Here is a 20,002-nt window from a genome sequence, read left to right on the forward strand (position 1 = left end):
CAATTCTTTTCTCTGGCCAAAAACGTTCAAAATAACATCTCTCTACGTAATATATATCTAGATTTTAATATTAAAAAAAAACGAAATTCAGCATATAAACTAGAATAGAATAGTGTGTCTAAATAAAACCTATTCCATAGCCAACCCATATTTTTCTAATTTCAAACACTTTAACGAGTTCTGTCCTTACATATTGTCTAACTTTATAGTTTCATAGCCAGAACACTGGCCACATATAACGCGGAGACATAAACTAGCTGGACTGACATAACGTTACTTGCAAGTTTCTACGCTTTGCATTTTATTGGCTGGCAACCCGTAAAAGTAGTCCGCCATTTTGTGCTATGAACACTAAATTGTTCATAATGTGGTGGAATGTTTTGATTATTTTTTTTACAGTGTTGTAGATTTTTTTATTAACTGTTGGTTTGGACTAAAACGAACTTACTTGAAACGGAAAAGAAGAATATAAGAATTTTCATAGTAGAAAATTATGTAACAATAATAAAGTTAGATGTATTTAAATACATATTTATCTTTTCTTCGCGCGTAGTCTATTTCCTCCTAAATAAGTGTAAATCTAATATATTGTAGGTAGGTATAACGAGAGCTTAAAGAATAAACTGACCTCATTGCAAAATACCAACTCTAAAAACTTTCTAAGCATACCGTGACATTTGCTAAGAGCACACAATATCCTTTTCACAAAGATTCCGTACAAGGAGTCTTCTAGTACATTATTCTAAAGAATTTTTAATACCACAGCTTATTGGAGTTCTACACGAGATGCTGTCCTCTTTATTGGTTCCGAGTTTAAATAATAGATGGCGTTTTGCAATAAATCCTTCTTGCAACCGCCATATTGGCCGACTGTCGTTCGTTCAGTTCAATTGTTTGTGCATGCTTCCCGGTGAATGAATGGCGCTGTTCTTAATTTGAAATTCCGCTACTGTTACTCAGAATATTTTCTTAGAACAAATATTGAAGTTCGTATTGGCATTTTACAATACTTTCTAAGAACTTATATTAGAACTTTTTATAAAAGTATAAAAAAGAACCCGAGTGTATTTAAGAGCTTGGAAAATCATCAAATGACCCCTCTCGCTGTGGCTGCAGCATGAGGGAGTGTCAAACTCTTACTGACTAAAACCCACCATGCTTTTTATGTACCAGGGCCGCGGTAACTCTTTCGAACCATCCCGCAGCCCGTCAAGTGACTTCTATATGCTAAAAGGGACATTATTTCTGAGTACAGTTTTCAATGATTATCACAAAGTTACTGTTAAACTTTTGCCAAATACTAATTAAGATTAGATACCTATACATACAGGTCTTTGACTTTTGGAACTTTAAGTTGTTTCATACCTTTTAATGCGTGCGATAATATGCAAATACAGAGCCCACTATCTTTTATCATTTGCACATTTATTGGCATTCGGTGGTAACATATTATTACAATAATTACACTGAAGTTAATTTTAGTTACAAATTCGTTGGTAGGAATTACTATAGGTACCTACTGATGTTAATTTTAGTAATAATACTATTCATGTGAGATAATTTTTGGTACCTTTGACAGTCGTCATGGGCAGTTAGAAACAAGCATAAAGTTTGACAACCAGTCTTACTTCACCAAGGAGTATGATGTTGTCTGGGTAACTGTCTTATGGGAGTCAGATATGGAATCGCTCCATGTAAAACCGGTACTGTAGTATCTACCGGTGTTACATGGAGCGATTGTGGATACAGCCAGACTGGAAACCGACTCCAACAAAGTAGGGAAAAATCTAGACAGATGATATTATCTATTCCTTTTATGTGATATTTTTGATGATTTTCTTTGTCTGTACCCTATTTATAACTAAAACTCCCTCTAGTTAACGGTAAAAAAGGAGAAAGTCGTATAACATAAAATAAGCCTTATAAACTTAAAATACAGGAAACAAACTCACAAGATATTTACCACCTTTCCTCGAGGAATTCTTGTTAAATTGGTTAAGTTTAATTGCAATTCAACTCTCTGCTAACTTTTTAACCGACTTCCAAAATACGAGGAAGTTCTCGATGCGGCTTAAGTTGTTTGAATTACTGGTATATTACATAAGGCCAGTTATATACTGTTTGATGCATATACGTAAATACACAACTATAAAAATACCATAAAAGATATTTTATCATTTTTTTTCTGCCATTGTTACAAAGGTCTTCAGTGTCGTCATATTATTTCTAATAAAATAAAATATTAAAATGGACTTTTTTAATACCATGTATGTAGAGGGCCAATAATTTTTGGTATCTTTCTTAAGCTCTTGTATTGATTACGAAAAAAAGACTTCTTCATACCCAATGATATTATATATATAATCTGAGGTTCAAACCCAATACATACTTTCATACCTACTTTTCAAATTATTAATCAAACATCATATTTAATGATTGTCCGTCAGTTCCACAAAGCTCCATTAAAGTTAAAGCTTCTTTAAATCGATTGCTGACTCTTTCTTTGTCAACATGATAAAAAGTGTCAGCAATAGATTTAATAAAGCTTTACTTTAATGGAGCTTTGTGCAACTGACGGTATGCCAAGCTATTGCCATTTCAGGTTTAATTTACACGCATGAAACAGTGATAAAAATAAACATATTTTTCAGCATAAAAATACTAAAAACCCTTTAAGAAGCAAGGTTCGTACTATTTCGCTTTACAATATTAATGTTTGTGACAGCTAGTATGTATGTGCTTTATATGTCTGTTTGTTTTTATATGGAATACATATTTAGAATACATTACAAGATAATGCAAGTTAGGTATAGTATTTAGTTGTAGCATTACAATTTAAAAAATATAATTAAAGGTCTTGCACGTTCTTTTTTGTACTAACGATATAAATATGAAAAACGATGAGGAATATTTTTTTTGTTTGTAAAGGCTCCGAAACTACTGCATCGATTTGGAAAATTCTCCCACTGTTGGCAAGCTAGACCATCTCCGGGAAACAGGCTATATTTTATCTGAATATGGGCAGTAGTTTCCATAGGCCGCTGGTAAACCGCAGTAAAATAGGTAATCTAACATACATGTTGTCATTTATTTTTCTGACTTTTCGACTGCAGCTCATAGCAATCTCTGGGAATATAGGAAAATAACAATAAATTAAAAAGTCAATTAACTGAAAGCAACAAACCTATTGTACCACGCCGCGTTCGTTCAAAAGCGATAAGTTCGCGACCTTAGAGACCTGTCCTCAATTCCTTTTGCAAAAACGAACTAAAATATTAACAATGCTTTTTGCAAGTTGTCATTAGAAATGGAAATTGAACAATGACTAAACAAATTAAATTCTTTATTCAATGCTGCTGTAAATGGGAGCAATAGAACTGTGATACAAAAGTTAATTTCCTTTATACATTAGGTACAAATACAAATCTATACTAATATTTTTAAGCTGAAAAGTTTGAAAATTCGGTGTTCTATTAGTAGTCTATTTTGTCAAGGCCTAAGCAACTTTAAGTGCATAAAGCAGTTCCTACACAAAACATTAATATTAATGTCATAATGAAAAACATCATTAAAAGATAAAAAAATACAAAAAGTCATTTATTCAAAGTAGCCTGAGAAATTTGTACTTTTAGAAGGTCAACTTTACAAAAGACAGCCCTCAAAAATGTCCTCTCTTCATCACTATTTTACTAATAAATAATGTCTTGTACCAGTGTGAAGTGAGGTAAAAAGCAAATTATGCTTTCTATTTTATTTGGAATAAATAAACTGCATGACGTAGTGTATTCTAAATATGTTTTCCAGTAGCCACTGACTGCTTATTTCGCACTAAAACATTTTATTTTCATATTATTAAGATTTTTATGCACGTGAGTGGATTTTTATCTTTACTTATATCTTTTACTATGAATAATGAAAACGTGTTTATGATGGATAGCAAAATAAAACTTATTTATGGGTAGTTTTGACTTCTAAATAAACAAAAAATAATATTCACAACATATTCTTATGTAAATTGTATTCTTAATGGGGATATAATACTACTATATTATACTAAGTTAAATAAAGTTTATGCAATAGTAATAAATGCATTTTTTTCTACAATCAGATGGTTCGTGCCTAAATATTTTCTGAAAACTGGTTCTTCGAGTATCATAGTGTTTACAAATACCTACAGAACTCAATTTAGGAACAAAAAAAATGATTAAAGAGACCTATATAAAAAATCCTGCTAAATAAAGACAAAGAGTAGGCGAATATAGTACCAAAAGATACTAACAATATCTAATACGTGACCACTCAATAGAACGTTGTCCAAATTGGGAACGACCCACTTTCTATTCGCCAAAAATATTAAAACCTTTAGAATCAGTATATCTCCGTTACATAAAAACAATAAAATGGGAAACCCAGTTATGAAGACCATTTGTCAACCGTGTAGAGCACACGCAAAACTTTTAGTCGGCCGATAGTTTGTTTTGGGCTCATAAATCAGTATGAAGATGAATGGTAGTGCGCACATTACAAAGAATAGGTATTTAGCCAGTATCAGACCTCCTGAAAACTTTGTTAGGAAAGAAAAAAAGAAGAAGGAACTATTTAACTGTGTGGATACGGGTACAGTCAACTTCAGGTCAGTGGTAACAGTTTTATAGGAAAATCGTACTTATTACTATTGAGTTAAGGTGAATAACAGTGACCACTGATGTGCAGTCTACCGTCCAATAAGTTGTATGGTGTAACATTTCAGTTCTAGCCATACTGTGCCATAATCAGTCGCACAATTTTTTATTTGATAAAAGATTTCTTAAAAAAAATACCAAGCATTATGTCAACTGTCGGCCGACTGTTAAGTTTATAGTGTGCTCTTGGAATTAGTATTATCCGTATCCGTTACATAAAAAAAACAATAATATGGAAACCCCAGTTATGAGGACATCTGTCAACCATTTAATGGTTTTGAATAACGAGCTTGAGCTTTTGAAGAATTTGTTTTGTGATTTATTGTACTGGCAATTTGAAAAGCCGTAAATGGTTGTGTCACAAAAAAAATGATACGTATCTATCGTTTGCTAACTTTGGAAATGTTACGTTTCTTTTATATATTTTAAAAGTCATACTACGGTTGTAAAGTCAGCATCAAATACATTGCAAAAAATGTAGTCAGTTTGTACAACTTTTTTTTGATGGGAACCATCAAATGACCCATCCCGCTGTGGGTGTAGTGTGAGGGAGTGTCAGACTCTTACTGACTAAAACCCATCATGTTCCTTCTTAAACCCTTTATGTACCAGGGCTGCGGTAACTCAGTCGAACAATCCCGCAGCCAAAGTTTGTACTACTAAAATACCTATCTTTTGTCATTTGTTTTTTCCGTGACTTAATCCCTACTCAATTTCGTAAATAAAGACATTAACATTATAATAGCGCATTAAATTGCATAATATCTACCTTTACCTACATTTAGTTGTCACCAAGACGATAACCAATGATTAATTTGATAATCTAAATGCTTGATTAAACAAAAAAACTATAAATAAGGCAGTTAAAGAAATTTATACACCTCAACTAAGAATTATAATTAATAATAATAACATAAAACGTGCCATTTGATTCAACGTGTAAAATTTTAATGAAGAATTTGAATGATATACAGGAAATTACGTGTCATTAGTGTCTGCATGATTTAATATTATTTTCTGAGTATTATGAACTAGTATTTAGGTTGGTTGCATAATACGTAAATATTAGAGGTAGCTACATATCATATTAATTAGAACTCCACCTATTATTTTGTTTGTTTTTCTGTTCTCTAAGTAGATCGTCTTTTGTTTCGTAATCATTTATGGGTTTAGCACGAATGTACTGAAATAATGCCTATTCTTTTGCTCTATTTGGTCCTATTAAATTGAATAAAAAGTCATAGTTCTTATACATAAAGCCAATCGATAAAAGCCCATTCAAACTATGTAGTTCGCGTAATGTGTTCGCAAGTCGTTCGTGCTAACCCACCCGTAGTGTTGTTGTTAGCTTAGTAGATATCATGATCTTAATTTTTCTTCTTTCCAGTCCAATCCTGGCCATCGCCGAGCACCACACGATCACTCGCGGTGACGGCTCCTCTTACACCCAGTGCCTCACGCAAGCCGTCACCTACTGGCAGATCACATTCTTCATCGCCATCATCATTCTTCTCTACGTTCTACCTCTTATCATCCTCATAGTATTATACAGCGTTATAGCCAAAAATCTCATCACGGCCGCTTCTAAAGTAGTCATGAACAAAACCGTTGATCCGTACAACACTAGAGCTAGGAAACAAGTTATTTTAATGCTTGGAACTGTTGTGTTATGTTTCTTTTTATGTCTCATGCCTTATAGGGCCCTTACTCTATGGATCATCATCACCCCCGCCGAATTCTACGATGATGTTAGCCCAGAAAAGTGGTACAACATACTTTATTTCGCAAGGGTCATGCTTTACATAAATTCGGCGATCAATCCTATACTTTACAATTTGATGTCTTCGAAATTTCGTATCGGGTTTTGTAAAGTATGCGTGTGTTATAAAAGAAAGTTAGAAGATAAGACAAGAAGGGCTCAGAGGACTATTACAAACGGATCCACAACGAGTAGCAGTTTGACACGAACTACAAACAGTTTGAAGAAACTTTTCAGTCAGCGCAGCAGTATCGACCGTACTGACACAGAATCTGAGAGTAAAGAAGAAATAGAGAAAGGTCTATTTGACAGAATATTTACGAACAAAACATTTGTCAGACAGCAATCGGCTCCCGTTTGCTCAAACACGAATACAAAGCCGATTATAAACAGGATGAGGAGTGAAGGAAACATTGAGATAACTGAAGTAGTTGACGTAGAACATAAAATTGATCCAATAGATAGTAGCAAGTTTATCGGTCATTCCAATAGTAAAAATATTAGGTCAGACAGTGATGTTGACAATTCGGGAAGAAGTCACTCTTTGAGACGGAGTGTCTTGATCAACAGTGCCAAAGCAAGAAGTATGGATTGCGAGAAGAAGGTGTCTTATCAAAAAGTCAAAGTGGATTGCGTTGTGGCTTTTCAGAAGTCCAAAAGTGTTGATTATGAATTTCCAGAGAGTTTTGTGTAGGTAGTAGAATTTTTTTCGTTGTAGTTTTAGGCTTTAAATGTGCACGATTTATCCTGATATTTTTAAAGGTCCTTATGTTACCACGATTTATAAGATTTAGGCAACTTTTCTTCCTATTTGATTTGTCAAAGCCTGAATGTTGATAAGACTCGTATTGTATCTTGTAGCTCTCTGTTTATAAAAATACCAAATTTTCCCCCTATAAATATTGTAACAATTATTTAATTATATTACTCGTTCAGAGTAATCGAAATAATTAGGGGTTCTAAAGTAAATGGGATGAAAAAATTGGTTATATTTTGTAATAAAATAAGCCTTGTAAGCCTTAAAAAGTATATTGAGACCTAATAAACATTCTTAAGACACAGGTGTATGTGTTAAAATGACAATGCTTTTAAGATATGTTAAGAACCATTGTAAATTATTACTTACATAAGACATTTTGCGCTTTTAGAATAATAAAGTGATGAATTCTAAATTCTGTTACTGAGCCCATGTTGGAGATATTTTATCATTGTTATTTATTTTCATACTTTATCTTCGTCTGTATAAATGCACATATTTTTGCAATATAAGAATGCCATAAGTATTTTTCTAAGGCTGCGTATATACTTAGGTACATTGGGAGGCAAAAAAATTGGGTTAGTTATAAAAAATCTTCGTGTTACCTAATGTTTTATTCATCCTCATCATCCTCCGTGCCTTTTTCCCAACTATGTTGGGGTCGGCTGCCAGTCTAACCAGATGTAGTTGAGTACCAGTGCTTTACAAGGAGCGACTGCCCTATCTGACCACCTCAACCCAGTTACCCGGGCAACCCAATACCCCTTGGTTAGACTGGTGTCAGACTTACTGGTTTCTGACTACCCTAATGTTTTATTATGTAAACTTAAGTTTATCAATAACAATACACTACCACTAGAGTAAACTGAAAGATTATCCTGATTTGACTGACCCGGTTTATTGCACCCGAGTTTAGCCATAAAAATCTCAATATATTGCAGCTTGGTACCACAGTTTAAAGATGTAGGTACAGTTGTGAAGCTAAAGTCTGATTTTTCTATTCTATTCTATTTTTATTTATGGCAATAATTCGAGTCAGTAAAATGACAGGGGCAACTGTCACTTTCACAAAAAAGGGTGACCCACTACAATAGTGATGTTCCACAATCGATCGACTTAGAAGTTTAGTCATGATTTTAGTCCTGCCAATAACAAAAAAAAATATAACAACAGTATTTTATGTAATATTTAATTACATGTTTTCAGTTTAATTTCCGTAAATTACATATTTATGTTAATATAAAGCCAATTTGATATTAATAAAAAAATTTAATGTATGTACAAATAAATAAATGAATGTAATCTAGACTAACTTTTAATTCTCGATTTAAAAATCTCGATTTTCCACATGACTATTTATTTGGGACCCTATTTTTTTAAAACTGTGCAACACTGGAAATGTCATTTTACTGACTCGAATTAAAAATCAGACTATACCTACTAACGTTCGTAAAAATGTCGCTCACACACGCATGCGTATCGATGAGCTTTTTTCGGTGCTACCGGTGATGTCAGTACTGAGTGTCGTGCATCGAGCATAGGCGTGTGTGAGTCAAAGTCAAAGTATTTATTATTTGTTTTTGTGAGTAACATTGTTACGATGTTAGTACGTAGCTTCACAACTGTTTACAAGTGTGTATTCGTAATACAGCGTATAATAAGCCAACCAATCTTGTCATGCCTGCCAGTTTTAAAATAGTTTAGCTAAATTCTAAGTTCTAAGTAAAATATGTATTGTATAAAAATGTGTATTTTAATGTTTGTTTGTCCCCTATTTGTAAAAGTACCTATTTATTAAAATACCTTAGTTAATAAAGGAGATATTAATATATTAAGTGCCAAAGTATAGAACTGTTTTTTATTTCATTACTCTTTAAATGAATAATAGTTATGGTAAATTTTCCCTTCATACTACCAACTTCTAAAACACAGAAACTGCCTTAGGCATTCATGGCCAAGTTACAATAAGGTCAGCATAATCTTACAAAATAACATTTATTTTCATCTGCTTAATAAAGCTAAAAATCACTCCTAAGACAAAATTTGCACAAAAAAATGGATAAGTCTTCGCATCGGCGCGAGTCCACTGTTGGCATGTTTTCGCGCAAAAAGTTTGCAATTTCGCGGACATTTCCTAAATGTTCGCGCGCAATTGGGTGGATGACTAGGTCAAAAATAAATTACGTTGTCATATTCATTTAGTGAAGCATCTAAAAATAATGTCACTTCCATTTATCGTTTTGATGGAATAATTGATTAATTTTTTTTATTGATAATATAAGCTAAATAAGAATCCAGTTTGATGTGAAAAATCTGTGACGTCATATGTTGCGCTTACATACATATTGCAAAGAAAGTGACAGTTTTTGACAGTTAAATAAAAGTAATGAATTTGACTCGTTGGAAACTACCGTATTGTTTTCTGTTATCTAGAGCAAGTAATACAGAAGGCTAAATAAAGTGTAGTGGCTATACAAATAGCGTGCACGGCTGACTTCAGGGCAGCAAAGTTATACGACAAAAGCTCAGTTCATACGTTAAGAAGCTTTACCAAAGCTTTTAAGTTCGTAAAGGTAACACATCATGTTGATCAGTATGCATACCACAAGCTAAGCTATATAAGCTATAAGTTATAGCTTATCTGGAAGATTTAGCAGACAATGGACGCCATCAGGAGCCTGTTAAGTTATTGCGAACTTTAAGTTATTGCACATTGTGTTCTAAACAATAGGACTCTAGGGTTGCCACGTGCAAAAATCTTAATATGAAACTTTTTTCTCCTAGCTGATTATCGGCTACGGCGGCTGTTTTCATATAAGGAGATTAGCCAACTGCGCAAGACATGTTATAGTGCACAAGCATTTGCGCAGACACAGGTGTACTCACTATTTCTTCACTCTCATAGCCCGATGGGACGGCAATCCGTCGCGACTGGACTGAGATCAGGCGCAGGACCGACATTAACGTGCTCTCCGATAGACGGGTGCATCAATCACCAACTTCCAGGCTTCGGACTACTTTGTAAAAGTTTCTTAAACCCACAAAGTGATTTCGGCCGGGAATCGAACCCAAGACCTCGTGCTCAGCAGCCGCGCTTGCGACAGCTAAACCAACGAGGCAGTTCCATCAATGTATTGAGAAGAGACCCCGTTTAAAATACCGTCACAACCCTAACCAAGTGGGCGTTAAATATGAAGGCAGCCGCTGAATTATACAATTTGTTTACCAAGTTAACTGTATGTCTGTTTGTATAGGGTTCAAGGGAGGACACTCACGTTCATCCACATTTGAGGTACTCCATATTCCTGCAGATTTATGCGGAGTACCTCAAATGTCAACTTCATGCTCTCTTGAAGATGGTTAAAGGGTTGGTTACATGTAGTGTATTATCGAGGTAAAAGTTTGTGTATGTTTGTTACATCTTCGGGTGCAAAAGGCTGCAGGTATTTTGATTAATCTTGGCAGTAATATAGGTTATAGGCAATTAGATTAACATGGAGGGTACTTTTTATCCTGGTGCGGAAAGTAGTTTCCTCAAGTTACGGCTCAGTCCACGGTCGGATAAATGACACCTACCCCGATAAATGGACAGGCTGAAGCAATTTTTCAAAACCAGTCCAGTAGTTCCTAAGATTGGCACGTGCTAGCGAGCAAACTCTTTAGCTATATATTATTAGTAAAGATAAATAAAAAAACCTATATTTCAAGAATATATAGGCGCCTAGGATACCTGACAAATATTTATCTTACATTCCTTCATATCTATAACATTCTTTATATAATAACCACCATGATGTTTTAATTAAGTCAGACACTTCACACAAAAAGAAAATATGAGCGGACTTTTCATAATTAAAAGTTTTTTTCCTTATTCCCACAGACGCCACCACTTGTAATGAAATAATTTAATTTACCAAGGAAAACAGATAAATAGGCTCCATTACGAAGAAATATTTTTACAGCGTTATGTAATAAGACGAGAACAAAAGTTTCACAGAATTTTCAACCTTATTTACATGGGATAAGGCTCAGGAACATTTGAACATCCTTGGCATCCGTTACAAGTAGTCAGAAGCCAGAAAACCTGACAATCGTTGGGTATCGGATAGCCCGGCAGGCAAGACTGAGAAGATCAGAAAACCACAAACGCCGTGGCCAGTATTAATTTTAGAGCGAACTTTTTTTTTTGAATCAGTTGTTCGTAAGTGGTTTATAAGTTCTGTATAGTTTAGATTTAGTATGGTTTTATATTGGGTGCCAAGTATATAGATAACTGAAAGTCCAGTCTAACCAAGGGGTATTGGGTTGCCCGAGTAACTGGGTTAAGGGAGTCAAATAGGGCAGTCGCTCCTTGTAGAGCACTGGTACTTAGCTGAATCCTGTTAGACTGGAAGCCAACCCAAACATAGTTGGAAAAAAAAGTTCGGAGGATGATGATGTTTGTAAGTGTTGTATAGTTTAGATTTAGAATGGTGCCACCAGTCAGGGAGAACCTATTTTATATTGAGTGCCGAGTATATTGATAAGAGAATTGCGAACCTCGTGTCGTCATAGATCTATTACAATACTGGACGTGACTTTGTGAGATAATGCTTCTTTTTAAAAGTTGCATTACTTCTTATTTTTAATTTTCAAATATTTCACCCTTAAGGCAGTTCTAGTTAGCCGCAAAGCAGCTCTCTATTATTTCTGTAAAATTTAAGCACGAACCAAGAACATCAATACAGTAACTGATTCGATTCCCGGGTCGGGCCGAAATCGCTTTGTGGGTTTTCTTAAACTTTCACAAAGCAGCCCGTAGTCTGGAAGTTGGTGATTGATTCACCCGTGCATCGGAGAGCACGTAAATGTCGGTCCTGCGCCTGATCCCTTTCCGGTCGTGTCGGATTGCCGTCCCATCGGGTTATGAGAGTGCAGGAATGGGGAGTGCACCTGTGTCTGCGCAAATGCTCGTGCACTATAATATGTCCTGCGCACCTGGCTGATCTGCTTAAATGGGAACAGCCGCCGTGGGCGCCATTATTATTAACTGATAACTTCAACAGTTGATATGTATAATTGTGTATATTTTTTTCCACTCTCATAGTACGCTTAGCCTCTCCTTTTTCAGTAGTAGTACAAAGAAATCCCCTTTCCCCACAATATCGGTCTGACCGCAATTGACCACACGTAATAATAGCTAAAGTACATACATATATAATACATATGTACATTCTACTAAATTATTGGCGACTTGCGGTTCTTATCGGAAAAGGCAATGTTGGTCACATAATGAAAACTAGATGTTAATTAGTCAGTGTTACGTACTTTCCTTATTTTCTCTTTTAGACACACAATTAATGTGGATTATCAATTGCTTGTGTACTTAATTTTCATAGTATTGAATGACTATGTATTTACTAACTAGTAAAAAAATTCTAAAACATTTCAAACTAAAAAGCATACAAAAGTTCGCCCCATCGCTGTCGACTGGGAGCGTGTCTAAGAGGCTGGCAATATTACCTCGTTGAATCGCCATGCTAATCCTTTGTACGAGGCAATAGCCAGCCTTTTAGTCACGAGAAGCGTCAAACAGCCGCCTAGAGAGATACTATACTTTAATAACCAATATTATTTTCTCCACAGCCCCATCCTTGCCGTGGCTACCTTCACGTATGAAGATTACGAGGACGGCACTCAGGTCCCCGTCTGCCTCACGCAGGCCGACACCTTCTGGTCAGCTCTCTTCTTCATCCTGACCATCGCAGTCTTCTTCATCGTGCCTCTCGGCGTGCTTCTAGTCCTCTACAGCGTCATTGCCAAGAACCTCATGGAAAACCCCGTCATTATAGCACAGAATACTAAGAATACTAATAACACAGGCAATGTTGTACGTTACAGAAAGCAGGTCATTCTCATGCTTGGAACAGTTGTCTTATCATTCTTCCTCTGTCTTCTTCCGTTCAAAGCCCTCACGCTATGGATCATCGTATTCCCACCAGAGACAATAATGTCATTAGGTATAGATGGTTACTATATACTTTTGTATTTTTGTAGAGTAATGCTGTACTTAAATTCGGCGATAAATCCAATATTATACAATTTGATGTCGTCCAAGTTTAGGGAAGGATTCGTCAAGCTGTTAAAGATAAATAAGTTGATGAGGTGTAGTCGCACGTTGAGAGAAACGATGCAAAGACGTGATACGTTCAACACAACAACCTCTACAGGATTCTCTAGCAGTCAGAATACTTCAGACTCATTTTGGAGGAGATATAGCAATAGAACATCTTCCCAAAAAATTTTCGTCAACAGAGAAAGTAAAAAAGTCAAAGAAGAAGTTCAACAAATGAAAGTAGGTGAAATTATAAACGTGGAGAATACAAGACGTAATAGTATGAAAATGATAGCAGCTATTAATGAGACAGATAACGAGACATACGCCGACGTACACGATAATCATTATTCTAATGAACTAGCGATAGACACTGCCAATGAGAACAATAAACAGATACAAATACTGAACCTAGATGTTAAAACTAACAATGTGTATTCAATAACTTTAGACGTAAGCGATTCTGTGGAGGGTAGAAATAAGTTCGTTTGTATACCAACACTTGATAGAGAGAATAATATATTTATATACGATTACAGAACTAAGGAGAGCTTTGTATGAAATGTTTTGTTTGATAATGTATTTGGCTGGGAGCCAGACTATTATGTGCATTTACTTAGGCAAACATTGTATGACGATTGAATGTTACATCACTGGTCTTAGATTATATTGTAATAATCCTGCCATCCTTCTTAATTCTGACATGACAAATGTGAATGAATATGCTTGGTATTGTTTCATTGCCAACTTAAACAATGTTTCATATCTAGCTAGGTTGAACCCATTCAATTCCAAGCACTGTTTGATTGTTCGGGTATTTTAAGAATGTAAATCTTCAAAGCTTTATCAATCGAACATTAACTTTCCATTATTGTAATAAGAACTGAGGTCTGTATAAGATTCAGCTACTGTTACAGCCTTTTTATCGTCCCACTGCTGGGCACAGGCCTCCTCTCACACGGAGAAGGGTGGAGCATTAATCACCACGTTTGCTCAATGCGGGTTGGTGATTTCACACTATATATAGTCTAGTCAAGATATGTATAGTCTATGTATAGTCAAGATTCAGCTACAATACCAGGAAACCCCGAATAGCCAAATATGCATATAAGTAATTCTTACGCACATTCCTATTAATACCAGATCAATTTCGTCATAGTAATTATTAAAGAGGACCTATTAAACGGGTGTCGATAGCAATCAAAGGCCTTTGACAGATCGCTTTGTTTCTAGAGTGCGTTCCAATTTCACACACAATTTGCGCGCACATTAATTAGGTTTCGGTACAGGCCTTTCGATAAATTAGCCCATAAATTCAAGGTACCCTTGCTAGTTATTTGTTTTCGGAAGTAAGAGATTGGTAAAAGGAGGACCTAATATTGTTGGAGACGATATACCTAAGTAAAAGCTAATACGTTAAAAATCTAAGAGATAGTGAATTGAAATAATTTTGAAGGTTTCTGATCCAGTTTCAGATTAATATAGTACACAAATTCTTAATTACTAATACATTGTAACTGGGAAAATAATTCTACTAGTTTAAGAAGAGCCCTGTCCCTTGCAGTGGGACAGCAAAAAATGCTGATGATGATGATGATAAAATGTCACCAAGCCGGACTACGACGACCTCTGTGGCGCAATGGTCACCAAGCCGGACTGCCGAATCTGAGGTCCCGGGTTCGATTCCCGGTTCGGTCGACATTTGTGTGATGAGCATGCTTGTTGGCCGTGGTCTGGGTGTTACAATATGTATTTATAAATATGTATATGTGTAGCTATATGTAGTTTATCAGTTGTGTTAGCACCCATAACACAAGTTAATTAATAACTTACCATGGGGCTAAAAAACCGTGTGTGAAAAGGTGTCCCGACATTATTTGTCCCGACATTATTTAAATGACTAGCCTAAATGTCAGTCTTTTAAGACTAATTTTGTCCAAATAAACAGCTATATCTATTTATAATCGATCAGTGACGTAACATTCGTTCCATCACAATAATCATTCAATCAGAAAAGAACTAAAAGCCAGTCTTAAGTCGTTCACTCATATTTATGTTCATTCATTCCCGACAAGGTGATCAATAGTTCGACCCATTTGTCATCCGATTCTGTGATAAATGGCCTACCAGAATATTATTTGTTTTTACTTATTTGCTTACTTAGATTCAATTGTTGTACTTACTTGTTATTTGGTTTTCTTTTCAGTGTAAAATTTTATTAAGTAAAGTGTGTTGTTGTAACCAACTGCGAAGAGAATGAATTAATTGTTGTATGTATTTTTTTACAAAAAATCTTGGTTGAATATCTAACTTAATTTTTATAAGTAATTTAAAAAATAGATGCTATAATTGTCATCCTATTATTTGATATGCATCTGTATGACTGAACTAAATATGTTTTTTTTTTAATAAACCATCAAAATAAATAACAAGTACAGGTATATAAGAGGTATTTTTTAATCTTCTAAATCCATGTTTATTTATTATTTCTCTCACGATTTCAATTTCATTTAGTTAAGTAAAATTGCCCACCTGTCTGGCTTAGCTTTTATCTTATTCTATGATCTCTTACTTAAGCTGCAAAGCTCATCACAACTTAATAACTTAAGAAATAATAATAAACGAGAACTTATGTTTAGTTAAACATGCAAGATTGTAAGTTATTTCTAACCTTAATTACTTATTTAATCTAAACTTCTATAGTTAAACAATATTTTATAACATTTAACACTTTTTCTAAAACCCTTTTTCTTACACTTTAATTTATTATTCCAATCTTTTTTGAATAATATTTTTTATGAAAATGTACCTTTGTCACTTGAAATAGTTGATCTCTGTAATTATTGCATTTATTTTGAAAAACATAATATCATTAAAAAATAAGTTACAAAATAATAATAATAGTTAAAAATGTATACACATTTAATTTTAAAAGGACAATATTAAAGATTTTCTATGCAATATTTTAATTTAGGATAAAATAGCAACATACGTACGTATTTTATAAGTCAAAATACATAGTTTCTACTATTTATTATTTCCAATGTTATTTAAAAAAGGTTAAACATAAAAATAATAACAATATTTTAACTGTAAAAACGTGTAAAATAAAATAAAAATAGACCATAGATTAAAAACGATATGTCTAAAAGGAACGAATTATAGAAAGGACAGTAGGTTGAATACTGCCCAAAATGGCTGCCAATCGCTAATCGGGACGTTTAGTATGGTGTGCATGTATGTTTATATGTATTAGAGAATGTTATAATATATTTTATTACAATGTAATAATAAGTAAATCAATGTTGTTTCCACTAGGTGGGATTCGCTTAGATAAAATGATTACATATGTTTTAATTGTTGCAAAAAATCCAGTCATGTATTAGGCACTTTTTTTAGTTTTAACCAACGAATTCTCTTCATTTGTCGACATACATTTTTGTTACAAAAAACACTTCTTTTCTTATGCAATAATTTGTTTGTGTAGATACAGTAAAAAGGCAAATTAATTTGACCGTAATTGACATACACAATAGAGCTAACATTTAAAGTTACCTACCTATTCCTTACAACTAACAACATATTGATCTCACTGCTGACTGTAACAACGTAGTAACCGGTATTATTATACGATAATAACAAGATTGGAATAACGAGGGATGAATATCAATTGCGGAGTTAGACACACAAACATAAGGTGTAAGCAAACTATGTAGACACTACGTAGTAAACTAGAATCCCACCCAAAACAAAAATGTGAAAGACTGCCATCATCATCAGCCTATCGCAGTCCACTGCTGGACATAGGCCTCTCCAAGTGCACGCCACTGAGATCGATTTTCGGCTACTCGCATCCAGCTCCTGCCAGCCGTCTTGCGCAAGTCATCACTCCACCGTGCCTGAGGACGTCCTACACTACGCTTGCCGAGGCGTGGTCTCCACTCTAGAACTCGTTTACCCCAACGGTTATCGGTTCTTCGGCTAATATGGCCAGCCCACTGCCACTTCAGCTTGCTGATTCGGTGGGCTATGTCGATGACCTTGGTTCTCTGACGGATTACCTCATTTCTGATGCGATCCCTCAGAGAAATGCCAAGCATAGCCCTTTCCATAGCCCGCTGAGCGACTTTAAACTTGTGGACCAGCCGTACCGTCAGTGTCCACGTTTCGGCTCCGTAAGTCATGACAGGTAGGACGCACTGATTGAAGACTTTCGTCTTTAGGCACTGTGGGATCGACGATGTTAAGACTCGACGTAGCTTCCCAAATGCAGCCCAACCCAACTGAATTCTCCTATTCACCTCGTCCTCAAAGTTGTTTCTACCTAACTGCAATGTCTGCCCGAGGTATACATATTTCCGAACAACTTCGAGAACGGCGCCGTGTATCGCAATCGGTTCCGGTAGAACATGTTCATTGAACATGAAATTGGTTTTGTCCAAGTTCATCCGTAGGCCGATGCGTAGAGAAGATTCAGCCAGGTCGTTCAGCATTTGTTGTAGGTCCTGCAGCGTTTCTGCCATGATGACGATATCGTCAGCAAATCGCAAGTGAGAGATGTGTTCGCCATTGATGTTGATGCCACGTCCTTTCCAGTTCAGCGTCTTGAACATATCCTCCATTGCATTAGTGAACAGTTTCGGGGAAATAACATCCCCTTGTCTCACTCCTCGATGCAACGGTATGGGCCTTGTTTGCTGATTTTGTACTTGGACGGACATTGTAGCGGCTTCGTAGAGACATCTCATCACTTGGATGTATCGCCAATCTACTTGACAACGCTGCAGGGACTCCAGAACAGACCAGATTTCAACCGAGTCAAAGGCCTTCTCATAGTCCACAAATGCTAGACACAGGGGCTGATTATACTCTTCGGTCTTCTGTATAATCTGCCGCACTGTGTGGATGTGGTCTATGGTGCCGTATCCGCTCCGAAACCCAGCCTGCTCCGGTGGTTGGAATTCGTCGAGTCTTCGCGCAAGTCGGTTCGTGATCACTCTTGAGAACAGCTTATATACGTGGCTTAGGAGGGAAATGGGTCGATAGTTCTTCAGCTGGGTTTTGTCTCCCTTTTTGAAGAACAGGACGACAACACTCCTACTCCACGCCTCTGGAGTTCTCCCTTCAAACAGGACGGCATTAAAAAGCTTCTGGAGCTCCCCCAGTACGGGCTTTCCTCCTGCTTTTAATAGCTCTGTTGTAATGCCATCCTCGCCAGGGGCTTTTCCATTTTTGAGCTGTCTCAGAGCGATCTCGATTTCGCCACTGCTGACTTCTGGCAGGTCTTCGGTGAAATGGCGTGTTAATGTGGCTCTAGAATCCTCATTTCCGGGATCAGGTCGAGATGCATGCGATGCGTATAACCGGCCATAGAAATTTTCCACTTCCGAAAGGACTGCCGGCACCGAAGAAACGACTTCTCCACTTGTTGTGGTCAGCTTCGTCAAGTGGCTTCTTCCAAGAGATTGTACGAACACCTTTGACCCCCGATTCAGCTCAATTGCCCTTTCAATGTCAAGAGTATTGGAGCACCGGAGGTCGCGTCGTACGTGCTTGTTGATCTCTTGGTTTAGAGCCCGCTTAGCTGACGAAGTGACAGGCGGGTTTTCACGTCGTCTCTTCATAAGCCCTAATGTCTCTTCCGAAAGCTTTGATTTCTTGCCCTTACGCTGCATGTTACAGAATCTCGAACCTTCCTCCTGAGGATCCGAACCACATATTCGTGGTTCTGGTTAACGTCTGTTGTGGTTTCCACGGCGGCAAATCGGTTCTCCAAATTTGACTGGAACGTTTCAGATCCTGTCATGGTTTGGAGCAGTGTTGGTCGGAGCCTGGCCTTCATCAGACGGAAACGTTCAGCCTTGAAGTTGATATTCAGAGAGCCTCGGACAAGTCGGTGATCGCTACCGGTATTAAACCTATTGATCACGGAGACGTCTCTGAATATGTGCTTCTTGTTCGTCATGATGAAGTCAATCTCATTTTTAGTCATAGTGTCGGGGCTTTGCCACGTCCACTTCCTTTGGGGCTGCTTTTGAAAAAGAGTTCATCAAAAAGAGCCCCTCACGTTCGAGGAAGTTGACGAGCATTTGCCCCCTATGATTCCTGCTTCCAAATCCATGGGATCCTACTGCCGATTCGCCGCAAATCTGTACTCCCACTTTAGCGTTAAAGTCCCCCATGACAACGGTGTAATGGGTCTTTGTAGTGAAGTGGAGGGCCCTTGATATATCATCAAACATATCCTCCACTTCATCGTCTGAATGTGTCGAGGTCGGTGCGTACACTTGCACTACCTTGAGGCTATACCTGTCGGTGAGCTTTAAGATAAGGTACGCTACCCTGTTCGACACACTAGACACCTCCACAACGTTATCAGCTAGGGACTTATTAACCAGAAACCCAACGCCACCTTGGGATTGTTGGTCTCCCTCTCGGAAGTACATTAGGTGACCTGATTCGAGGGTTATGGTGTCCTCCCCCTCTCTTCGAACTTCACATAACCCTAATATGTGCCACCTAATCTTCCCAAGTTCCACCTCGAGTTGCGCCAGATGCGAGTCAAGCCGTAGCGTGCGGCCGTTGTACGTCGCCAGAGTCAGTTTTGTTTGGTGGCCTCCCGTAACCCGGAGATTCTTCGCACCCCCTGCCCCGCCGTAACCACGGTCGCCACCGTGACCGGGAATAGCGGAACTGCCGGGAACTAGGGG

At 36.7% G+C, this 20,002-nt stretch overlaps 1 protein-coding gene across 1 annotated transcript in view; it reads left to right on the forward strand.

The window, feature by feature from the left end:
• LOC126056442 (uncharacterized) overlaps positions 1-15,093 on the forward strand; it is an 87,893-nt gene extending 72,800 nt beyond the window's left edge. The window contains exons 4-6 of the mRNA XM_064040149.1: positions 6,070-7,102; positions 7,504-7,505; positions 12,824-15,093. Of these exons, the coding sequence (XP_063896219.1) occupies positions 6,070-7,102; positions 7,504-7,505; positions 12,824-13,853 (2,065 nt within the window). The 3' untranslated portion in view covers positions 13,854-15,093. The remainder of the gene's footprint in view (positions 1-6,069; positions 7,103-7,503; positions 7,506-12,823) is intronic.
• Positions 15,094-20,002: the final 4,909 nt, after the last annotated feature.

The sequence above is a fragment of the Helicoverpa armigera genome, chromosome 21 (genome assembly GCF_030705265.1).
Source record: "Helicoverpa armigera isolate CAAS_96S chromosome 21, ASM3070526v1, whole genome shotgun sequence".
Taxonomy (NCBI): domain Eukaryota; kingdom Metazoa; phylum Arthropoda; class Insecta; order Lepidoptera; family Noctuidae; genus Helicoverpa; species Helicoverpa armigera.